The 20,680-nt window shown below is 55.8% G+C and overlaps 1 protein-coding gene across 2 annotated transcripts; it reads right to left on the reverse strand.

Annotated features, from left to right (window-relative positions):
* Positions 1 to 231: 231 nt before the first annotated feature.
* On the reverse strand, positions 232 to 19,341 carry LOC104253576 (cytochrome P450 26B1). Of its 2 annotated transcripts, XM_059818052.1 has the most exons (6): positions 19,138 to 19,341; positions 16,866 to 17,090; positions 3,678 to 3,953; positions 2,495 to 2,650; positions 1,562 to 1,843; positions 232 to 624 (listed from the first exon to the last, which is right to left on the reverse strand). In XM_059818052.1, the coding sequence occupies exons 1-6, from the start codon at positions 19,339 to 19,341 to the stop codon at positions 232 to 234; spliced, it is 1,536 nt and encodes a 511-aa protein (XP_059674035.1). The 2 variants fall into 2 exon arrangements, with proteins under 2 accessions (XP_059674035.1, XP_059674036.1); XM_059818053.1 differs by lacking the exon at positions 16,866 to 17,090.
* Positions 19,342 to 20,680: the final 1,339 nt, after the last annotated feature.

Raw genomic sequence — 20,680 nt, forward strand, 5'->3', positions numbered from 1 at the left:
ACGAAACGAGACGCATAACGACACCCCAACCTTCTCCGCGCCCCATGGGAAGAGCAGAACGGTTTTGGCAGCTTCACCAATGGAGAAAGAAGTCCCGACCCAGAGGTTCTGCGAAGCGAGCGTCGTGGAGAAGCTTCTCATCCCTCTCTCCTACCCTCCTGTTCGTTCCCTTGCCCCCACCCCACCCCTCCGTCCCCCGGTCGCCCGTCCCTCACGCCGCCAGCATGGGCTTTACACCGTCGCCCCCAGCATGGCATCTGTCCCCGTCAGGATCTCGTTCTGGTTGGAATCCAGTCCGAAAAATTTGACCTTGAGTCCGTCGACTGGGTGGACCACGGGCACCAGGGTGATTTTAGGGAAAGTCCTGGTGGCGAGCTCGAAGCGGCTGGTGCTGGCCAACTCGATGGCCAGTGCCTTGAGGAAGAGCTTGGCCAGGTGCTTGCCCAGACAGGTCCGTACGCCTCCTCCAAAGGGGAGGTAGTGGAACCTGCCATCCTTGTCTTCGCTTCGACCCTGCCCGAAGCGGTCGGGGTCGAAGGCATCCACGTCCTTGAAGACGGGGGCGGTGTCGTGGGTGTCCCGGATGCTGTACATGACGCTCCAGCCTTTGGGGATTTGGAAACCCTGCAGAGAAGAGGGAAGGGGTGGAGAGAAAACCAGAGCAAGTCAACCCTACTGCAAAGGAAGAGGGAGCGGGAGAACAAGATAAAGCCATTTTGCTTTGTCTGCTTTTTCCCATTTCCTTTGGGTTTATGACTTGAGCGTGATGCAGAATTAAAAGAAAACCAGAGAGCGCAGCGCAAAGGGCTGGGAGATGGGAATTCTGGGTTTATTCCTGCCTCTATCCCAGGGACCCGCCGGATGATCCGTTGCTATTTATTTGCTTTGCGGTCGCTGGCAGGAGTCGCCTACCAGGAACCCCGCGGTGCTCGACTGCTGCCGGGCAAAGGGAAGCAGCTTTTCTCGCGCCTGTACCATGCCCCACGCGCCGGCCGGCCCTCCCCAGAGCATCCCATGGCTTTGCTCACATCCCGCCGCCTGTCAGCCCCACATGCCCAACACAGATGTCAGGGCCTGGGCGATGAGAAACAGGGTGGATTTATCATCCCCTGGGCACTTTAAAAGGTTTCCGACTCAAATCATTACATTAGTAGGATTTACAGTGACAAGCCAGGTCTCAGGATTTTGTTTTGCTAGTAGGAAATTCCAGCCATTGCGGTGAGTAATCCGCCTGTCATCCAGCAGCCTCGAGATGCCCTTTGCAGTAAACCTTTCCCTTGTCACACCCCAGTTTAGTTTTTGGCGTCAAACATTGTCACGAGTTGCATCACGCCTGTCTCCTCTTTGACAGCCCGAGCGCATCCCTTCCCTGCCATGGGCCAGATCCCATCACCCTCCTCTGAATCTGGAACCATTCCACCTCCCATCACCAGGAGGACCTAATTTGTCCTCCCTGAGGTCTCATTTAAGCCAGGCTCAAGCAAGCTTTGCAACAAGGTGCAGAAGGCTGTTTTGGGGAGGTCACAGTGCAGCCGCACCCCGGAGAGACGGCAGTACTCACATCCAGCTCGAAGGTTTGCAGCACCGTCCGGTACCCCCCGGAGATGGGGGTGAAGAGGCGAAGCACCTCCTTGATGACACAGTCCAGGTAGTGGAGGCTGTTGATGTTGTCGAGCCGGAGGGAGCCCTCGCAGATGCAGCCGTTGTGGAGGATGCCCTTGCTGCGCAGCTCCTCCCGCATCTTCTCCAGGACCCGGGGGTGTTTGAGGAGCTGCATGATCAGAGAGGTGCTGGCGCTGGCGGTGGTGGCGTAGGCGGCGAAGATGAGCTCCAGGGTGCCATCCTGAAAGACAAGAGCAGAGCCAGGGTAAGACACAGGGGATGGACAGACAGGCTGCCAGGGGGCATTTTTTTCCCCGAGAGCTCTCCAGCCTGGTCACATCTAACTGCAAGGTCCCTCCTTGTGCAGGCACAGGTCTTGGACACCCACCACGGGGAGCTTCCCGCAGAGCCTTGGAGGATACTGAGGTCCAGACAGGCAGGAGAAAAAACCCTGGGGATGGCTCTTGATAGCACATGAAGGACAAGTTATGCCATGACCCTGCTGCAGATAACAACCTGCCGAGGGCTCATTTGCCCTGCAAAGGAGGGGCCATAAAACTGGATGGGTCAAGGGGTGAAGCTGGTTAAGGCTGAAAGCTTCAGCAAACTAGTACAGTCTTTTGGTATTCCCTGGAAATGCTTTTTAGAAAGGGCTGAGCGTGATCTGCAAATAAATACGTCCCATAGGAAAGCAACTGGCTTGTTGGCACCATAATCCACCAGACCAGGATTCACCTGCAGCTCCAACAACACATTGTGTTCCCCCAGCTCTCACTGACCATCTCAGGTCTGCCCCAGAAAAATCCTCCTTACACCAGCCCACACTTTGCTCTTCGGGGAGCCCCTGCCCTGAGCACAGCAAGGACCAGGCGGCCATGGGGAAGTTCTTTACCTTCAGCTCCTGCATGGTGAGCTCCTTGCCATGCTCTTTGCCGCTCTCTATCAGGATGTCCAGCGCATCGGCATAGTCCTTGCCCTGTGTGTTCTGCAGTTTCTCCTGAATGGCTTTCTCCAGCCCCTTCTGCAGCGTCTCACGTGCCCGGATGCCCTGTGGAGCAGGAAGCCATCAGTCCACGCAGGACACAACACTAGCACCACCATCCCCAGCCTAGCATTCCCAGGAGCTGGAGATGTGCTCGGGACAACACGTCTAAGTAATACAACTGCAATTGCAGATGCTCAAAGAGAAGAATAAAGATGCTGAAGTTGTTCCCCAGGCAGGAGGAGCAAGCCCCGAGCCGGCAAGATTACAGGCAAGAGTAATCAGCACCTACGTGCAAATGATAGGTCTAATGTGGGAGCCCCAGTACTGCACCAGTTCACAAGCCCCTCGCTCACCCTGGGATGTACGACAGTCCCTGGGAAAATTGTCTCTCAAAGGAAAGTCAAAATCATCCGAAAGGATCCTCTTCCCGGGAATGTAATGGGCTTCCCGAGCAATTTTATCACCTGGTCTCAGTAAAGCAATTCCTCTCTGAGCGCAGCTGCACCGGGCTAACCTGCTGCTGCAAATGCTTCGGGGCTGCAAACCATTGGGCTCATTCACGTGGTGAAATAACAATAACAAAATTTGCAGTGAGAGTCACAAAAATAAATGTTAAACCCTGGAATTTCTTTTACTAAAATTCCCCATGAAAAAAATATATTTTTTTGTCTATGTTTTTTATTATGTTTTCATTTTGCATCATTCATCGAAAAATGAGAACAGTTCATGGAATTAGAAGGTCCACTGACCTGTTTCGCCCTGAGGGTCCCACAAACAAACAAAGAAAAAACCAGCAGAGATGCCAGTTATAAGAGAGGAAAAATTACCCATTAAATCGGGGCAAGTCCTGACTGCATTCTCCCTTGCATCGAACCACACAGTCCCGAGCACTCTAAAAACCTATGAATGGATCTCCCTTACCACTCTACCAAAATAGGAATTTGTAGCCCAAAACGGACCCACTGCTAGAGGTCAGAGGGTGAGAAGACATCCCACCGAGAACCTGTAGAGGTGGGGATTAGCCACCACCCCATTAATCCCAATAATTTGGTGTTACCGGCTGGTGGAGAAGTTAACCCAAATCTCTTACCCTCCTGTAGCCGCTGAAGGGCAGATCCACGGGCAAGGAGAAGACGTTCTCCACGAACTGCTGGTAGACGTCAAAGAGGCGGTTGAGCTCCTCATCAGGGATGCGGAAGCCCAGCAGGACACGGATGGCCATGCGGAAGGTGAGCTTCTGGGTCTCGTGGTAGACGTTGATGGACTCAGGGTTGCTGCTCCAGGCCCGAAGGGTGTCTTTGATCACCAGCTGGATCTTGGGGAGATAGCTCTCGAGCGCCTCATGGCTGAAGATTTTGGAGAAAACCTGCAAAAGAGAGTGAGCAGAGATTTCTACACAGCCCCAAAACCCTCACCTTTGTCTTCTCTAATGACCTGCTTCTGCCCACAGAAATGGACATCACAGGTCTCCTGCGCTGAGTAGAAGACTCGTCATCATCCAGAATTCATCATCCAGAATCACCGACTCCTAAAATAGCTGCCAAAAAGCGTCGATGGAGAAATATGAGCTGACAGATCCTCCGCAGGCTGATCCCCACCACAACCATCACAAACGACGGGCAATAACATGGTGCAAACCAGAGGCGGGAGGAAGCGCTTCACCCCGTGCACGGCAGGACGGATGGAGCCAGCTTTCCCACAGCTCCATGTCTCACGGCTCCCAGTTACATTCATCCCACGATTTGGATGCTACTAATACATCTCTTCCACGGGGATTCTCTAGTGTCTAACATTATGGTTGTGCACGCATGCAGACACACGCAAGCTTTTCTCTCAATAGGAAGAATGGGCAGTTTCTCCCACCTATCAACCACCCTTTGTTAATATATGTAAACAATTAAGTAAAATAATTAATTTGAGGCACTTAGGAGCTCTGTGAAATCTGGCTGAACTTAGACAGGGGTTCAAGGGGGGAAGAGAGGCATACACATACCCAGAGGCTGCGATCGCACACAGCTCGTTTCCTTGGGAAACCGGGCAAAAAACCTGATGTCAGTAGACAGTATTAATTTAAGCTCTGTGAGTAAACACTGCGCGGGAGTGGGCCTCCCCAGGTTTCCGATGCTAACGGCTCCTTACTCCAATTTGGGCCAGGGCCCGCACGTTGTGCGAGGAGCTCAGCAATGCCAGGAATGTCCCTTCAGCCCTCCCCGGCGCAGCCCACAGCACACGCTTTCATTCGGCATCCCTGCCGCATCCCTCCCAGAGTGCACCGGAGGAAAAAGTGCTGTTTGTTTATTTTTTATTAACCTACACACACAGGGCAGCACGCACACACGCACCACCACATGCCAGGCCTCCAGGAAAATCAAATTAGAACAGGCTCCCAAGGAGGGAGCTGCAAACCTGCGTAGCCTTCACCGGTGGCCAGTTCCCGGGGGGGCTCAGTGCGCGGTGGGGGAGCTGCAAAGTTATCAGACCAACAAGAGGAGAGAAATAAAAGCCGCCCCCTCTTTCCATGAGCGCTGGACTCGCTGGAGCTGTAAATGTGAGAATTTCCTCCGCAGTCAGCACTCAAAGGGAAAGGTAACATTTTCCTGGCTGCGACCCCTCATTGCTAATGCACATCGTTCGCTGGGAGTTTGTTTGGTGAAATAACACCTCTGTCCCCTCGCAGCCCCGGGCAGGAGGCTCGACAAGAGCCGCTTCATAACGAGCTGCACTCGGGCTGAGCCCCGAGTAAAACTCATCACACAATACATGGTGGGTCAGAGCTTGGAGGCTTCCTGTGGAAATACCGGCATGCAAAAGGGATGGTAGGAGGAGGGCTAGGAGAGAAAATGCAAGCAGACCAAGGGATAGATCTGCCTGCAGACAGACAGCCGTCCCCGGATGGCTACGCAGACCAGAGGCATGAATGAACGGAGCGGAGGAATGAATGAACGAACAGCGGGGCTGTGGCGAGATCACAGAGAGGGCGCTAGATGGTGCGGCGGCTGCTTTCTGCGCCTCTCCATGCTTCACAAGCTATTTTTAAGCCTGGAAAGGGCAGCGATGCTCAGGCAGACCTGCCTGTGTGAGGCGGGGGGGGAAAGCAGCTGCTCGGAAAAGAAAAGCTGGAGGGGCTAAAGCTGAGCTCCTTGGCTGCCTGGGGGAGGTACGAAGGGAGCTGGGAAAGGGCCTGTTCCTAGTGGCCATGAGCAGGACACCAGGCTTTGATGCAGTGCCGGCTGGAGGAGAGCTGGCAGCCAGGAGCTGCTCAACCGGGATGGGACAGGACCTCCTGAGTGGGACCGGCAAAGGGACACCAATATCTCCCCATCCGGCTGGCATCTGCCCTTCATCCATGCTGCAGGGTTTGGGATAAGGACAGAGGCTCCCAGTGAATCACCCCGCTCCCCCCAAACACTTCCCGTGACTCGGTTTCTCCAGCTGAAAGCAGAGATGATGAGGGGACAGCCTCTGCTTAAGGACCGCCGAGGCTGCAGCTCTGCTTGGAGCCACCATCCCGATGGAGGTGGGCCCCGGGGCTCCTGACCCGGGGCAAACCCCATCCTCCCCCAGCTCTGCCCAGCATCTCCCACAAGCAAAGTGCTCAGGGACCCCCTGCACCCTGTAAAAAGCACAGCAGCCCAAGAAATGCCTCTGGTCCCGCTGTGCAAAACAGCTGCGGTGGTGCAGAGAACCAGCCCAGGGCCGGATCCACACCCTGTGGACCAAGCTGGACTCTGAAGAGGAGAGTGCCTGTCCCAAGGAGCGATGTGCAGCGAAGGCACAAAGAAGGAGACCCTCAGGAAGAGGAGACTGAGCCCCTATGGAGGTCAACACACCACCTGCCCAGCCTGAAAAAGGGGGAGCATTTAGCACTGGGGGGTTGGGGGGGATTTTTTCTTTTTTTTGCTCTTTTTTGAGCTGTCCTTTTGCTATCAGGCTCCTCCAGCCCCAGCCGGCTGCACCCCACATCTGCGGGAGCCCGCAGCTCCCAGCCACAGGGCCGGCTGATGTCGCGAGCTCCGGCCACGCTGCCGGCTCGCTGCAACGTCCCATCCGCTCGCCGCCGCTGCGCTCCAGGCCGCCTAATCCCAGATGTCAGCGGATCCTTCCCCAGCCAGACACAAGTCTGGATCCCCTTCCAGTCACCTCCAGTTCAACCCTGCATCTTTCCAGTTGATTAAAAAGGAGGAAAAGGCAGCCAACTTTCCCTGACAAACCTCTGCGCGTTTCTAGCCTAAAATTCCTGCGCCCTCTAGTGAAGCCGAACCGAACGTCTTGGCCGCTCGCTGGAGCAAGACCGGGCAAAGCCAAGGAGCATCGGTGCAAAAAAAGTTGCTCCAGAGCTGCCAAGAGGCAAAATCAGTTCTAAAGGGATGCTCAGCTTTGCTAACACCGAGATGCAATAGCCCAGCCGTGGTGGGGGTCCAGCCGAGGGGCCTCGGTGGCAGTGCCAGGGCAGTGGCCAGGACTTTTCAGGGAGGCTGGAAAGAGCCCCCATTTCTTTCACATTTTGATACGTCGCAAAAGAACCAAGTCTGGGGATTTGCCCTGTCTGGGGGCATTCAATTACACACACACGCTCACCCTGCACTGAGGGAGACACCACCACCCAGCGAGCCTGGCTGGAAACTTCCGAATCCGTCTCATAGTGGAAACAGGATATTTAAAGATTTATGGTTTTCCTAAGGCAGAAAATTCCTTCCCAGTGTCTCAGCTCCAGGATCTCCTGGAGAGGTCCAGCTCCGTGTAACAGCAAACTGCCCCTGGTCCCAGCCCCATCCTTAAACCACACCGAAGATGAGAGGACGTTCAAGTGAAGAGCCCTGAGCTTCAACCCACAGCATTTTCATGCATAGCAAAGGCTTCGTTTGGTGGCTGGGGTGGAGAGGATTTAGCAAGGATGATGCTTTTCATTGTGTTACCCCTCCTTGGTGCTGGCCAAGCCTCCCCATGCCAAGCACAAGGTTCAGCCCCTGCCTTTTGCTGACCATAGTCTCCCCTTCTCCCACGCGGCACATCAGCACGGCAAAGAGGGAACAGAGCTTTTCTTTCCTCCCCTCCAGGAGGAAAACTTACGCTTTGGGATCAGACACCTGCGTCTCATCCAGCCCGCGCCGGCCAGAGCTGCTGGCCCAACCAAACGAAGGCACAATTAGTGTGGAGTCGTTTTCACGAACCAATTTGGCACTCGCCGGCAGCTTGGCCAGCAGGATGTGTCAGGAAGCATCCAAAGCAGCATCTCAATCTGGAGACATACTATTTCTTCCCATGTTTCAAAGGCCAGGCGGTGTTTGTCCCAACCCTGTCCTGTCACCACGTTATAATGGATGTCTGCCTCTCTCCGGCATCAGAGGCGGGGCTGCCAGACGTGGAGCCCACTGCCATGCTCCGCCGGGCTTGTAAACCATGATATTTTTGGAGTGGGATGAGAAGGCTCATGGGCAAGAGGCTGCCCTGGCATCAGCAAAGCGAAAACACAGCAAAAAAGTTGTGAAGACTATGCAAGGCACCGCAAAGAGGAGAGGACCTCCACGAAACCCCACCGCTGCCCTGACACTCTGACGTCTATTTTTGAAGGACTTTGCCTTTCACAGGCACATAGCAAAGAGCTGATGCCTTTTCTTCCCGTGGTGTAGTTGGAAAACGGAGCACACGGACCACTCCTGCCATGCTCCATCATGGGATGAACCCAGGCCCATTGCGAGGGAAAAGCCAAGAGTTTCAGCTTCCAACCACCCAAAATGAGCAACGCTGGGTTTGCCCATCAAAGCATAGCGCTGCACGCAGAGTGCAGGTGAGGAGCACGGGTGTCTCGGGGGAGCTGAAGGCAGCACCCTCTCCCAGGGAGAAATGCAAGAGCCCTGTGAAAGCTGCAACCCCTCTCCAAAGGGAGTCTGGTTACAGCAGCTGGAGTCTCCAAACTCAGCCCAGCTGAAGAAAAGAAATGGAGTGCTTTTGCAAACGGCAGATTTAGTGACATTCGAATGATTCTCAATAAAAATGTGCTGGAAAAAAATGTAAAGATCATTTCAGCATCCTTGGGCCACGTTGTGATGATCATGAAGCTTTCAGGGTTGCCCCTACCCCTAATTTTTAAAATTTTTTTAAACACCTAGGGTTGTGAGAAACTCTAGCATTTCATGCTTCCACTTGAGTTCAGAACAAAAATGAGCCTGAGTACCCCATTTCCCCACGGCTCAAAAATCTCCATGTCCGAGCAGCTCCCCTACAAACCCTCCACATGGCATGGGAGACTTTGCTTTCGATGCGAAACCCTTTAGCAGGCTAGCAGGTTAAAGGGGCTGTGAAGCAAAGGCTGGGGGTGAGGGCAGGGAACAAGCAGGACACCCTACATCTGCCTCAGCACACCCTTCTTCAAAACTGCCTCATGGCTCAAAAAAAGCAACACCAGCACCAGCAAAATGCAACCAGCTACGTTCAGCAGTTCAGGCTTATTAGGCCACTTTATGGGGATACCTAAAGATGCTGCGGTTCTTCAGCATCTGTGTGCCTACACCACCTCTGAAGTGCTGCTCCAAGTGCCCTCTCACCACCTATTCACAAGGAACCAGTGCATTTGAGGAGAGCAAAATTCACCTTACATGTTGTCACCGCTCTTCAAGGAGGGAATCAAACACAGGGAGGGAAAGAGGAAGAAGATATCACATCAATGGAAAGTGTGGCAAAGAAACGGGAGCTGTGTCCAGCCAGAAGGGATTAGAAAGGTGGGATCAGCTGGCCAAGAAGAGGTCCAACCCGGCACGCACCCGCTGACTGCGGCTGATGTCCTTGGCTGGAGCCGTCCCGAAGGAGCATCCTGCAAACCCACCAGGCACATGGCTGCATGGTCAGAGCAGCCATTCATCAGCATCGGATGGCCGAGTCGAGCTGGGGTGGGCTATCCCATTTGGTTTTGGACCACATACTAAATCCCAGATCTGCGGTGTGGAGATGAGAGTTTACCCAGAGCTAAAGAGGAGGAGAGCAGCTTGCCCAGGGAGCAGGGATAGTGCCCTGTCCACCACTGCGGAGCCAATGGAGGAGAAATATTAGGAGAAAAGTCCCCTTTTTGCTGACCCCCTGTACCTTCCTGGAGCAGGGAGGGGGGACCAAAAGGGAAGGGACCCCACGCATTTAAGTAACCCAGAGCATGGACTCTCCTAGAGCCAAAGCCAGACTTGGCAAAGAAACCAACCTCAAGTGCTCTTCCATGGGATCACTTAGTCCTTGGTCCAAGTGTTCCACAAGCTGGGAGCGGAGCAGAGCGCGAGGGGTGGCCACGATCACAGAGGGGATGAGAGGGAAACACCCACCCCATGGTGCAGCCCACTCCGTCCCAAAGGTGAAATAAATACGCCTTTCCGAGCACGCATGGTCTTTTGGCAGAAACAGGGGAAGACGCTTGGAAAAGCATTTCCTCCAGCAGCTCTGCCGCTGAAATCCTGAGTAAGGACTTGCAAGACCTCCGTGCATCATATAGGGATGGGCACACATCTGACGGTGCAGAGGTGTCCCTGCTTAGCAACACGTGAGCTCCTGCAAACTATCAATGAGGCCCCTTCTGAGCTTTGAACTAAGCCTAGGGAGGAGATGACAAGGGCTGAGATGACCCAAGGCCACCCTTCAAAATTAAGGAGAAGGAAGTTGAAGAGCAGGCTGGCTGGCAGAGGGATATTCTTAGTGGTAGAAGTGCCACCTGGGAAGCAATGGAGAGCATCGCTGATCTGAAACAAAGCACTCAGTCCCCAGCGGGATGAGCAGGACATTACGAACCACGACTTAGCAGGTTGCTTGAGCTGCTTGGAAGGATGGAGGATGATGCAGTAGAAAACCAAAGCTACAGAAAGACAGTGTGGGATGGATCCTGAGCCTGAAAAGCTCCCCCCCATCTCTGGGATTAGCTCATTCCCACTCTGAAGTGGAGCCTGGACCCATGCAGAGCTACAGGCTGCAGACTGCAGTTCCACCCAGCGCAGAGCATTGCAGCCTGAGGAGGGGTTTCATCTTCTCCATGCCTCACAGGACACCCAACAGCTTCCATCCCGGATGACATGGAAACGTAGAAAAGCCTATGTTAAAGAGGTTCAGCTGGCAGGGTATCGTACAGCTCCTGGGCTGTAACCACGCTCCGACACAGCACAGCTTCTCAAAGCAGGGTCTGAGCTCGCAGGGCATTTTGGGGTGGAAGGCGCTGTGAAAAAACGCATGAAATTTGTCTTTCAGCCAGGAGTGCCTGTGCTTTGCTTTTTTTTTTTAATCCATCGGAATTACTCTGGATTTACACCACTGTAGATGACAGCGCTATTTGGTCTAAAGTCAATGAGCCAATCTAGCTGACAAATTCTTCCCCAAGACCGCGAGCGGGAGCCCTCCTCCATCAATGAAAGCCTTTTCTCCGGCTCCAGCAGCTTTTGCCCATGGGTTGACGCTCACGGGGCAGCAGCCCGACACGTACACGCCAAGAAGGGACTGGGGCCAGGCCAGCCGATGGCAGCTGGAATCCAGCCCGCTTGAGCTGACCGATACGATGGGAGGGGGGGCTCAGATGGAAGGGGACAGTTTCCTTTCCACTGTGGGATTTACAAGTCACACAGAGGAGGGTGGCAGGGTTGGGTGGAAATGCAAGAAAAAAAAAAAAAAACACTAAAAAAACCCCTCTTAACAACTCGGGTCAGGGTTTTTTGTAGTGTGAAAGGTACATTCCCGACGCCTCCCATCCCTCCTTCCTCCTCCCGCCCCTCTCCCCCATCTCCCTCCTTCCCTCCCTCCCCCCCCAGTCCAGCCCACAGCAGCTGGTTTATATTTGGTTGTAAATTTATGGCCCCTTTTGTGTTCTTAATCCTCTTGCAAACTATATTAAAGCCTCAGACCTTTCTACTTGGTGCTAATAAGCTCAACACTTGTATGCCTCCGAGGCAGAACATTAATTGTGGTGTGTTAATGAATGATGTAGTTTTGGACAGTGAGACAAAACAGGCCGTTTCTCTGCACCACTGTCTGCTTCCTCCTCGAGTCTCCGGGTCTAGGATGTCTACCCAGCCCACGGACTGCTTTTATTTTATTCTTTCTTTTCCTTTTTTAAGCCAGCTGTGCCTATTTTGGGATTACTATGCTGGAACACAGCACGGGCCCGGCAAGTCCGGTGCTCTCCTGCCAAGGCTGGATGCTTCCGAGGAAAGTCTGAGTCCCACCTTCCCCCTGCACCGTAGCACACCCGCACCGGCAGCACTTATCCTGCACTGGGAAACTCCTTCCTGGCCCCAGGCGCTGCTCAGTCTCGACCTAAAACCTGAGTGCTGTGTGTCCTGGCCATTTCCAATTCCCATTTCCTTCTCCACCGAGATGCTGGGGTCCCTCGCAGGCAGAGGCACGGGAGCACGTCCCTCTCTGCTCAGCTTCAACTTCCCACTGGCTTTACATCCCATAAAACCAGAGCCCACGCTATCACCGTGACTAAGAGCAGAGTTGCTTTGCCTTCGTTACAGCTCGTATTGACCCAGGGATCGACACTTCCAAAAGACACATGCTGTAAATCTGGGGTGGCTGCACTGATTTCACTGGGGTTCATGGGTATAAATGGGAGATCACAGGGAGAAATGGGAACTGAAGATGTCTACAAGGACAGATCTAGGGCGAGATGTGAAAAGGATTGAGTGAACAGCCTGGCTGGGACAGGGTATGGCAGAGGTGGCATGGCTGTGCCTCCAAAACAAGAGCAGGATGGGGAAAGCACCATAGCGTGGAGCAAGGAGCACCCGCAGCCGGGCCCCATCCCCAGTCACCGATGAGTTACTGTAGGAGAGCAGGCGCTCCCTTCCCTTGGGACATGTCACGTCTGACCCCAAGGGATGGTGTACATCCTTCATGTAATGGAGAGGGGCAGGGATCTGCCAGCAAAAAGCCAGAGCAAAGACATGCCCATGCTCAGCCAGACGTGAGAGCAACGTGGCTGCTCCTGCCAGTAACCCGCAAGGTGATTTCAAGACAAAAATGCCACCACAGAGGAACGAGCTGCAGCATGGGTGGCCCAGATCCTTCTCCGACATCAGTATAGACTCCATGACCCAAGAGCAGTAACAGCCTCTCAGTAGATATTTATCTCAGGAGGGAGGTTGAGGAGTTTGGGGTTGCTTTTGTTTACTACTTGTAAACTGTTCTTATCGACCAGCTTCATCTCAGGCCAAGGAGAGAGCCAACACTGATGACATCTGCAATAAAGCGATACCCCTGATGCAGGCAAGCCCGGCTCCCAGGCCCGCTTTCACCCTCCATCCTGCCCCACAAGCTGTCACATCCCTGGGCAAAGTTGACTTTACACCCAGAGACCCCCTCTCTAATAATTGGAGAGTTCATTTCCCAAAAGGGGGAAGTTTTCTCCGGTTTATATTAACTTTGACAGCTTCCTGCAGGGGAGCTTTAATAAATAGGGGATGGAAAAGCAGAAAGCTGCCATAGCTACCGGCTTGTTAATATGGCTTTGTTCCTCCTGAGCACCTTTCACACGTGCACCTCGGAGTCCTTTATCAACATCTACAGGATTTAAGCCTCTGGGACGGAGGAGAGGATATTCATCTGCTTTATGGAAGGGGATATTGAATCTGTACAAGATCCTGAAAAGGCACCGAGATAGAGAAGCAGGAAACCTGAAAGAAGAGCTCCAGAGGCTGGGTTGTCCAACCCGGCTCTGATCCCATCACCATCATGGGCAAAGTGTCCTACTGCAGAGCCAGCGGCGATAGCTGCAATTTGCTGATCCTGAAGTTACAATGAAGAGCTAAAACTCTTTGGAAAGCTTCACAACACATGGCCAGCAAAGAGCCGATTTCAATGGCAAGCTACCAGAAACATCATGCAAGAACGTGTTGGGCTTAAAGCTCTTTGCTAGAGCTTGTCTTCACATCTCAGTGGCAATCTTTCCCATCAAGAGACCACGGCTCAATTGCCAGGGAATGATGAAAGAGTATCCACCAGTGCTGCTGCAAATAAGCACAACTCCACTGGCTTTTAGAAAGACGAGGAGGACTTATCGCAGGTGGTGACCACGTACGGGTTGGTGGAACAAGAGCTAGAGATGACCCCAATGGTTGGAGTCGCAGCAGAGGGTGAGCACGTGGGGTTTCACGCTCCACCTTTCCTCGCATTGGCTAGCACCCTACACCACAAACAGCCTCATGAGAATTCATACTTCATGTACAATTTCTGGCAAGTCCAGAAAAAGAGAAACCACTTAAGAGAGAAGGCTCAAGCTCAGAGATGGGGTAAAAACCGGAATTTGAGAGCTGGATGGAGCTACCACTCCAGAAAGCCCCACAATACTTTAAACTGAATTATCATCAACCTAACAGGTTTCCCAGAAAATACGACTGCTCTTTGCCATGGAGCTTTCAGACCTCTCTGATTCTTTTGAGATTTCTATTAATACTGGCATCCACACTATGAAAGCTGGTGAAGGCTGTGAAAAACGCGGTCTTCTGCCAACAGCTTCTTTGCTCAGTTCCCCAGAGGGTCAAGAGGAAGGTACGGACGGGGTACCTAAGAGAAAAACTTCTACCGAGAAGGAGCAAGTTTAAATCTTACATCTCGTGCTTCCACCTCGGACCTCTCACAGTCTCAGCAGGAGGGTGGGGAGAGTTAAAAGTCAAAGCCATTTAACAGCAACAAAAGCTCAGGGCTAATGAACTCAAAAGAGGTCGGCAATTTCTGCCGGTAGAAGGCACCTGGCCTGGAAAAAGCTTTAATCTGGTCATCGCAATCTCGCCAAGAACAAAACAATCTATTTTGTTCCTGTTAGGAGCAGGTACACCTTATCTCTGCGTGCGCAACTCACTCAGTCCAGGGCGAGGGACGGTTTGCATAGGGGAGAAGGCGATTCACGCAGCTGCTGGGCTCGGGGAGCACCCAAGGGTGCGTGACGCATGAGATGCTCAGCCCCGTGGAAACAGTAATTAAGAGGAGACCAAGTGAAAGAATCAGAATAACCTCCCATTTTCAAAGGGAAGGGAACCAGCTGAGCCCAGTGTACCCAACCCCGTGCTGCTGAAAGAGAAAGCTTAAAAAATAATTAGCTACTCTAGCATCCCCAGTCCTGCTGATACCGGGCAAGCGTTTGCTCTCGGGTACGCCGGAGCTCAAAGCAGAGGCAAGGTGTGCAAGCAGGAGCAGGCACGGCTGGCAAGGGTCATCCCGGGACAGTGTTTTGCCAGGGTACCTGTTCTCAGGAGGCTTTAGCCATCCCTTAAGGAGGAATTAGGCTCCTTGCCAGCTTGGGATGGTGCACCATGCCAAAAATCGGGAAGGCAAAAGGGTTTTGAGGAGGAGGACGGAGATCCAGACCAGACTTGGGGCTCGGAAAAATCTGAAAGCATTGGGATTCACAGTTTGGGGTGGTAAAAACACAGAAGTGAGAACATCAGGTAAAAATACGGAGGGAGAGAGGCTCTCCCCTTTCTATGCTGCTGGTATTGCTCCTTGCTGGTGCCGGCGCTCCCCATCTGAGCCGTGGTACAAATTACAAGTCCATCAGGATACCGCAGAGGTCAGGCCTCCCTTTTCCATGACCCCGTTCCCATAACCCACGCTCTCCACGCCTCCCCCGGTGTCTGTTCCCGAGGTCTGAATTCCGCGGTTTTATTGAGGCGACTGCAACCAAAGGCCTTCAGCTACCCACTTTTCAACAGCAAAAAATTATCTTGCTGTGCAGAAGATAAAAGAAGCAGCGAAGGAGCATAGAGGCACCTTCAAATTGCCGGCTGCTGCCGCTTAACCCTCCCTTAATGGGAAATAAATAGGAGCCAAAGCTGCTGCCTTCCTCCCGCTGCCGGTGGAAAGTGCATCGCTCCCCATTTCCCTGCACCTCTCCTGCCGCGAATTATGCTCCGTGATGGAGGGAGCCCCATGAACTATCGCCCTTTCTCTTTGACAGCAAGGTTGGAAAAAATATCTCCCTCCTTAAGATCAAAAAAAGAAGTAGCCCAAGCAAAGGGAGGTGTAATCGCAAACACCGAGTTTGCCCGGGTCCCGGGTAGGCATTGGCACTGCGTTTCTTGTGGTATCGCTCGAGTCCCGGCCGGCAGTGCGTTAAGAAATGTGACTAATGGGTGTCATGGGGGGGTTGTTTTGTCGTCTTCTCCCCCAGGAGAAAAGAGCGAGCGATTTGGTTTGGCAGGGATTTATTTTATAGAAATATATACTTCAAAATAGGAAATCCTGCCGGAGCAGAGAGAGGAGAGGGGACCTTGCCTCGGGGCAGGGACTGGGAGAGCCTCTGGGCGCTGGGTACCGCGCTCCCCTTGCAGCACGGCAGAGAGGGGCACGGACACATTACCCGCACCCCAAATCCACTGCCTACCCCAACCCAGCTGGGAAAGAGCCTGTCCCGTGGAGGACGGGATGGGAAAGCCATCACCCACGCCGCTACGCCAGCCGGCACAGGCTGTCGCCTCTGCCACCGCCTTTGCCTGTGAGAGGTTTGCTGATGGGGGGACATGAGGCCGATCCCCCACATCTGCTTGGGCTCAGCGCCCCCCGAAACCATGCTGCCCCGCGCTACCCGCCTGCCTTAGGGCCTGTAAGGAGGGTCTCACCCCCGGACCACCGAGGGGGTGAGGCAAGGCAAGGCCCCAGGAGGGTCTCAGCCCCCCCGCCAGCCACCTCAGCGCCCCCCCCCCCCCAGCTTCATCCCAGGACCCCCATCAGCACCCCGATTTCCCTGAAACCCGGTGCAACGCTCAGCGCCATGAGACCCCCGCCCAGCAAGCACAAACCCTGCGGGGTCTCCCCACAACACCTCTCCGCGGAGCCTGGAAATGGGCGGGGGGGCGGGAGGGGGCCCCCGCTCGTTGCCCCCCCACTCCCCTCCGCCCCGCGCCGCGCTGTGCCCGCCGGTCGCGTTGCCCTTTTAAGAGCCCTCCGGGACCGCGCTCGGCGCTCAGCTCACGGCAGCCCCCGCCACGCGTGCCAGCGGTTGCGGGGGGGCTGGGGGGGTAGTGACGGGGCGGGGGGGAAGAGGAGCAGCACCTCCGTCCGCAGCCTCAACCTGCGGGGCAGCCCCGCGCGTGACCCCCGCGCTCGCCCCCTCGCCGCCCCATCGCCCTTTTAAATTCCTCAAAGGCATCGAGCGCGGACACGCGGGACCTCCCACGCACGGCGTGTCCGCGGGGAGGGGGGGGGGAGGAGAAGAGGGCGAGAGGAGAAGAAGGGAAGGGGATCCCCCGCCCCACGCGCGCACCCACGCACTCCCCCCACCCCACCCCACGCCGCTCCCCGTCTCGCGTGGGAGCCTCACCTTCCTCTTGTGGCGGTGGATGTCGCCGATGGAGTTGGCCACGGTGTTGGGCCCCAGCAGCATGCGGGTGCTGCGCGGCCACTCGGTGCTCACCAGGTGGTGCTCCCCCATCAAGATCTTCCGCACGTTCTCCGCGCCCGTCACCCGCACCAGCGGCCGCCCCAGCAAGTGCGTCTTGAAAACGTTCCCGTACTTCTCCCGCCGGGAAGACTGGAAGCAGGAGCCCTGCGGGGTGGGGTGGGGGGGTGGGGGAACACGGGTGGGGGGGCGGTGTTACCCCACGGCCCCTCCGCGCCCGCGCAGCCGCACCCACGCGCGGGGATCCCCAGGGGAGCAGCTTGGGGGGGGGGGGGGGGGGTAGTCCCGCCTGCAGGTTTGGGGGCGAGCCGGCGGAAACGGGGGAGAGCGGGGTAACCCCCACAGCCCACCCGCGCATAACACGGCTCCCACCGACGGCGCGCCCGGCGCTGCCCGCGGAGCGCCCGCTCCTCCCGGCGGGGTCGGTGCCCTCCGCCCCCCTTCCTCCTCCTCCTCCTCCCTTTTACTGCTACCTTTACCTCCCCCGGCACTTTTTAACCTTTTTTTTTCTTTTTTTTTTTTCCCTTTCTCTCTCTTTTTTTTCCCCTCTTTTTTTTTTTTTTATTGTCGCTCAAGCTGAATTTACCCGAAAGGCTGCAATTTGCCTAAGTAAATCTCCAGATTTGAGAGGCTTTAATAACTTTCCCACATGCTCCGGGGGCTTTTGCCGGCGAGGAGGCGGACGGAGCCGCTGGGGAGGTGGGGGGGTCCCCCCAAAAAGCCCCCTCCCGAGCGGGGAGAAGAGCGGGGAGCTCCGCGCCCCGCTGCCGCGTCGCGAGTGCGTGTGTTTATTTTGAAACAAAAGCGCGGTTGTGAATTTCAGATGTTCAGGTGACCCTCTTTCTTGATCTGCGTAAATATAATTAAAGTCCTTTTTGTGGCATTAATAAAGAGTTATTTGTACACCATTTCCAGGGCAGCACAAAGAGGACCTTTATGTGGGAGAAGTTTCGAATGGAGTCCAATTTATACAAAATTTTGTATTTTTAGCCCTGGACTCTGTTTGGACGGAGCCTGTGGAAAAGCGAGAACCCTTTTCTGGTCCCCCTGTAAAAATCTGATAAATTTCTTTAAAAAATAAAGCCCTATTGAGAGCGGGCGGTTAACCCCTTCGGCGCCGAGGCGGGGCGGGGGCCGGCCGGGGAGCGGGGCCGCCGCGCCGGGCTCCCACGTCGGGGCTTCCCCGGCGGCGGCGGCGGGGGGGGACCGGGGGACGCCGCAGCCCTCGCAGCCGGGACGGGGCTGCCCTGCCGCGGGCTCTGCCGTCCCCTCGGCCGCCCCGTCAATGAAACGCGCCGGGAGCATCCTCACCGGGCTCCTGTTTGCTTATTATTATTTTTATCTTGCCCCGGGAGGAGCGGGGCGGGGGGGGGAACCCTCGGGCTCCTTTTCCTCGGGGCTTCCCTCCGGGGATGCTGCGAGCCGCGGGGTGCCCCCAGCCCGGCACCCCTCGGCCGCCTCCTGCCTCCTCTCCTCCTCTTTTTTTTTATTTTTTTTTATTTTTTCCTCTCTTTTTTGGCAGTCACCCTCTCGCAACGCCGTCCGAGGGGATCCCGCTCCGCCCGCCGCTGGTCGGCATTTAGCGAGGTTAATCCCGGGTTAATCTAGCGATTACCTCCGCGGGCTTCCCCCAAGCCCGGACCCGAGCCGGGCGGGTTGCGAACCCGCCGGGGATGGGATGGGACGGGGAGGGGGGACACCCCATTGCACAGGCGTGGGGGACACGACCCGGGGAGCCCCCGCGCCGTGCCTGGGACATCCACCCGGGGATACCTCCCACCCCCGGCTTTATTAGTAGTAATTTATATTTTTTTTGGCAAGGATTTCGGCTGGGGGGGGGGGGGGAGGGTTTTGGCAGCGCGGGGGAGCCCCCAGCCTCCTCCCCGGCCCCGAGCAGCCCCCGCGGGGGGAACCCCGCAGCCCCCGGGCCGGGGAGCGCAGCGCGGCGGCCGCTCCGGGGCGAGCCCAAGCCGGGCCGGGCTCCCGCGGTCCCCCCCCGCCGCCCCGCTCCCTTCCCCAGCCGCGGTCACCCCCCCAGCCCCAGCTACCTCCCCAGCTCGCCGGGGACCCGCATGATGCAATCGAAAGGAAAAGAAAAAGAAGAAGGAGGGGGGGGGAAAGCCCTAAAAAAAGGAAAAGCAGCCGGTGCCGCCCCCCCCTTCCCAGGGATGGGAGGGAAGGGAATCCTCCTTACCTGCAGGAGCCAGTGGAAGGTTTCTCCGACTAAAGGGAATCCCATAGAGCCCTTGGGGATGGGCAGCTTGCAGGTTTTGTCGCGGGTGGCGGCCCAGCGGAGCTGCCACAGCTGTTGGGACACGGCCAGCAGCAGAGTCAGCGACACCAGGCAGGCGGCGAGGGTGGCCAGCGCCGAGAGGAGATCAAACCCGGCAAAGAGCATGGTCGGAAGGAGGAGGAGGAGGAGGAGGGTGGGGAGAGAAACAGCCCCTTGACAGGCACCGCACTCGCACCCACAGGCACGCACGTAGGGGAGAGAAAAAGAAATAAAAAATAAAAAAAAAAAATAGGGGTGATTGGGGAGCGCACGTTAAGGGCTGCCCGGGGGGGTCCTGGGGCGGGGGGCCCCCGCTGCGCTGGCTGCTTAGAAAAGCAACAGGAAAAAGGGGGGGGGGGGAAGGGAAGAAAAAAAAAGGGGGCAAAAAGCGATTTTTCCTCTGTCTCTCTCTGAGAACTTTGTTCTTGTTTGGAATAAACTTGACAGAGTGACACGGGTGAAAAAAAAAAACCAACCAACAAACAAAACCAAACCCACACCACACAAAAAGGAGGGGGGGGGAAGTTTAAAAAGCAAAAGAAAACAAGAGAGACCCCAAAAGAAGGGGGTGGGGGCAGCTGAGTAGGCAAAAACGCAAGGAAAAAAAAAAATCAAAAAGAAAAAACCCCGGAGTGGGGGGAAAAAAAAAAAAAGAGCCCAAAAAGTCCAAGTGCAGATGCTCTGGCTCGCCCTCGCTTTCAAGGCAAAGCCACACACACCGGGGCGGGGGGGGAGGAAAAAAAAAAAGGGGGGAGGAAAAAAAAAACCAGGAGCGAGATTTTAAAAAAAAGATTGAAAAATCATAAAAGAATTCAGCCACGACCTGGAGAGATGGAAGAATTAAGTAGTATATATGTATCTACACACAGGGAGCGAGGCGGATGGCTTTCTAGCTCTCTCCCTACGGGGACGGGGCTCTACAACATCTCTCGGTCCAGGTGCCGGTCACTCGGTCGCCCCAGACTTGTCACCGGGCGCCCGTGCCGCGGGAGGCAGGGCTGCCGGGCCGGCCCCTCCGACGGTGAGTTTGAGGAAAAAAAGAAAGGCAACGGGTGTTTATATAGAGGCGGGGAAGCCGGGGCCGGGCGGGCCGCCAGCACGGCTGCTCCCCCCGCACACCCACCCTCACTTCGGAGGGCTGCGGGGGGGGCGGGCCGAGCCGGGCGGACGCGGCGCGGGAGCGTGCGAGCCCTGGCCCGCCGCCCGCTCAGGCCGCGCTCCTCGGCCTCATCCTCCTCCTCCGCCGCCGCCGCCGCCTCCTCCTCCGCCGCCGTCCGTGCCTGCGGAGAGACAAGCGCGGCTCAGCGCCGGCGCCCACCGCCCCCCCACCCCGCGCATGAGTCCCCCTCCCCAAATCATCACACCCCCCACCACCGTATTAAACCCTTAGTGATGCCCCCCCCTTGCCAGGATCCCCCCCAGCATGTCGCCCCCGCAATGACTCCCGCCCCTCTCGGTGATTCCC

This window comes from Gavia stellata, chromosome 5 (assembly GCF_030936135.1).
Source record: "Gavia stellata isolate bGavSte3 chromosome 5, bGavSte3.hap2, whole genome shotgun sequence".
NCBI classification, from domain to species: Eukaryota; Metazoa; Chordata; class Aves; order Gaviiformes; family Gaviidae; genus Gavia; species Gavia stellata.

Bases quoted from the DNA above. Each gene is read 5' to 3' on its own strand.
- LOC104253576 (XM_059818052.1), bottom strand. From the start codon at position 19,341: ATGCTCTTTGCCGGGTTTGATCTCCTCTCGGCGCTGGCCACCCTCGCC. The intron at 1,844-2,494 runs GTAAAGAACTTC...CTTGTCTTTCAG, and splicing joins TCACCATGCAGGAGCTGAAG to GATGGCACCCTGGAGCTCAT. The intron at 625-1,561 runs GTGAGTACTGCC...TCTTCTCTGCAG, and splicing joins TGCAAACCTTCGAGCTGGAT to GGTTTCCAAATCCCCAAAGG.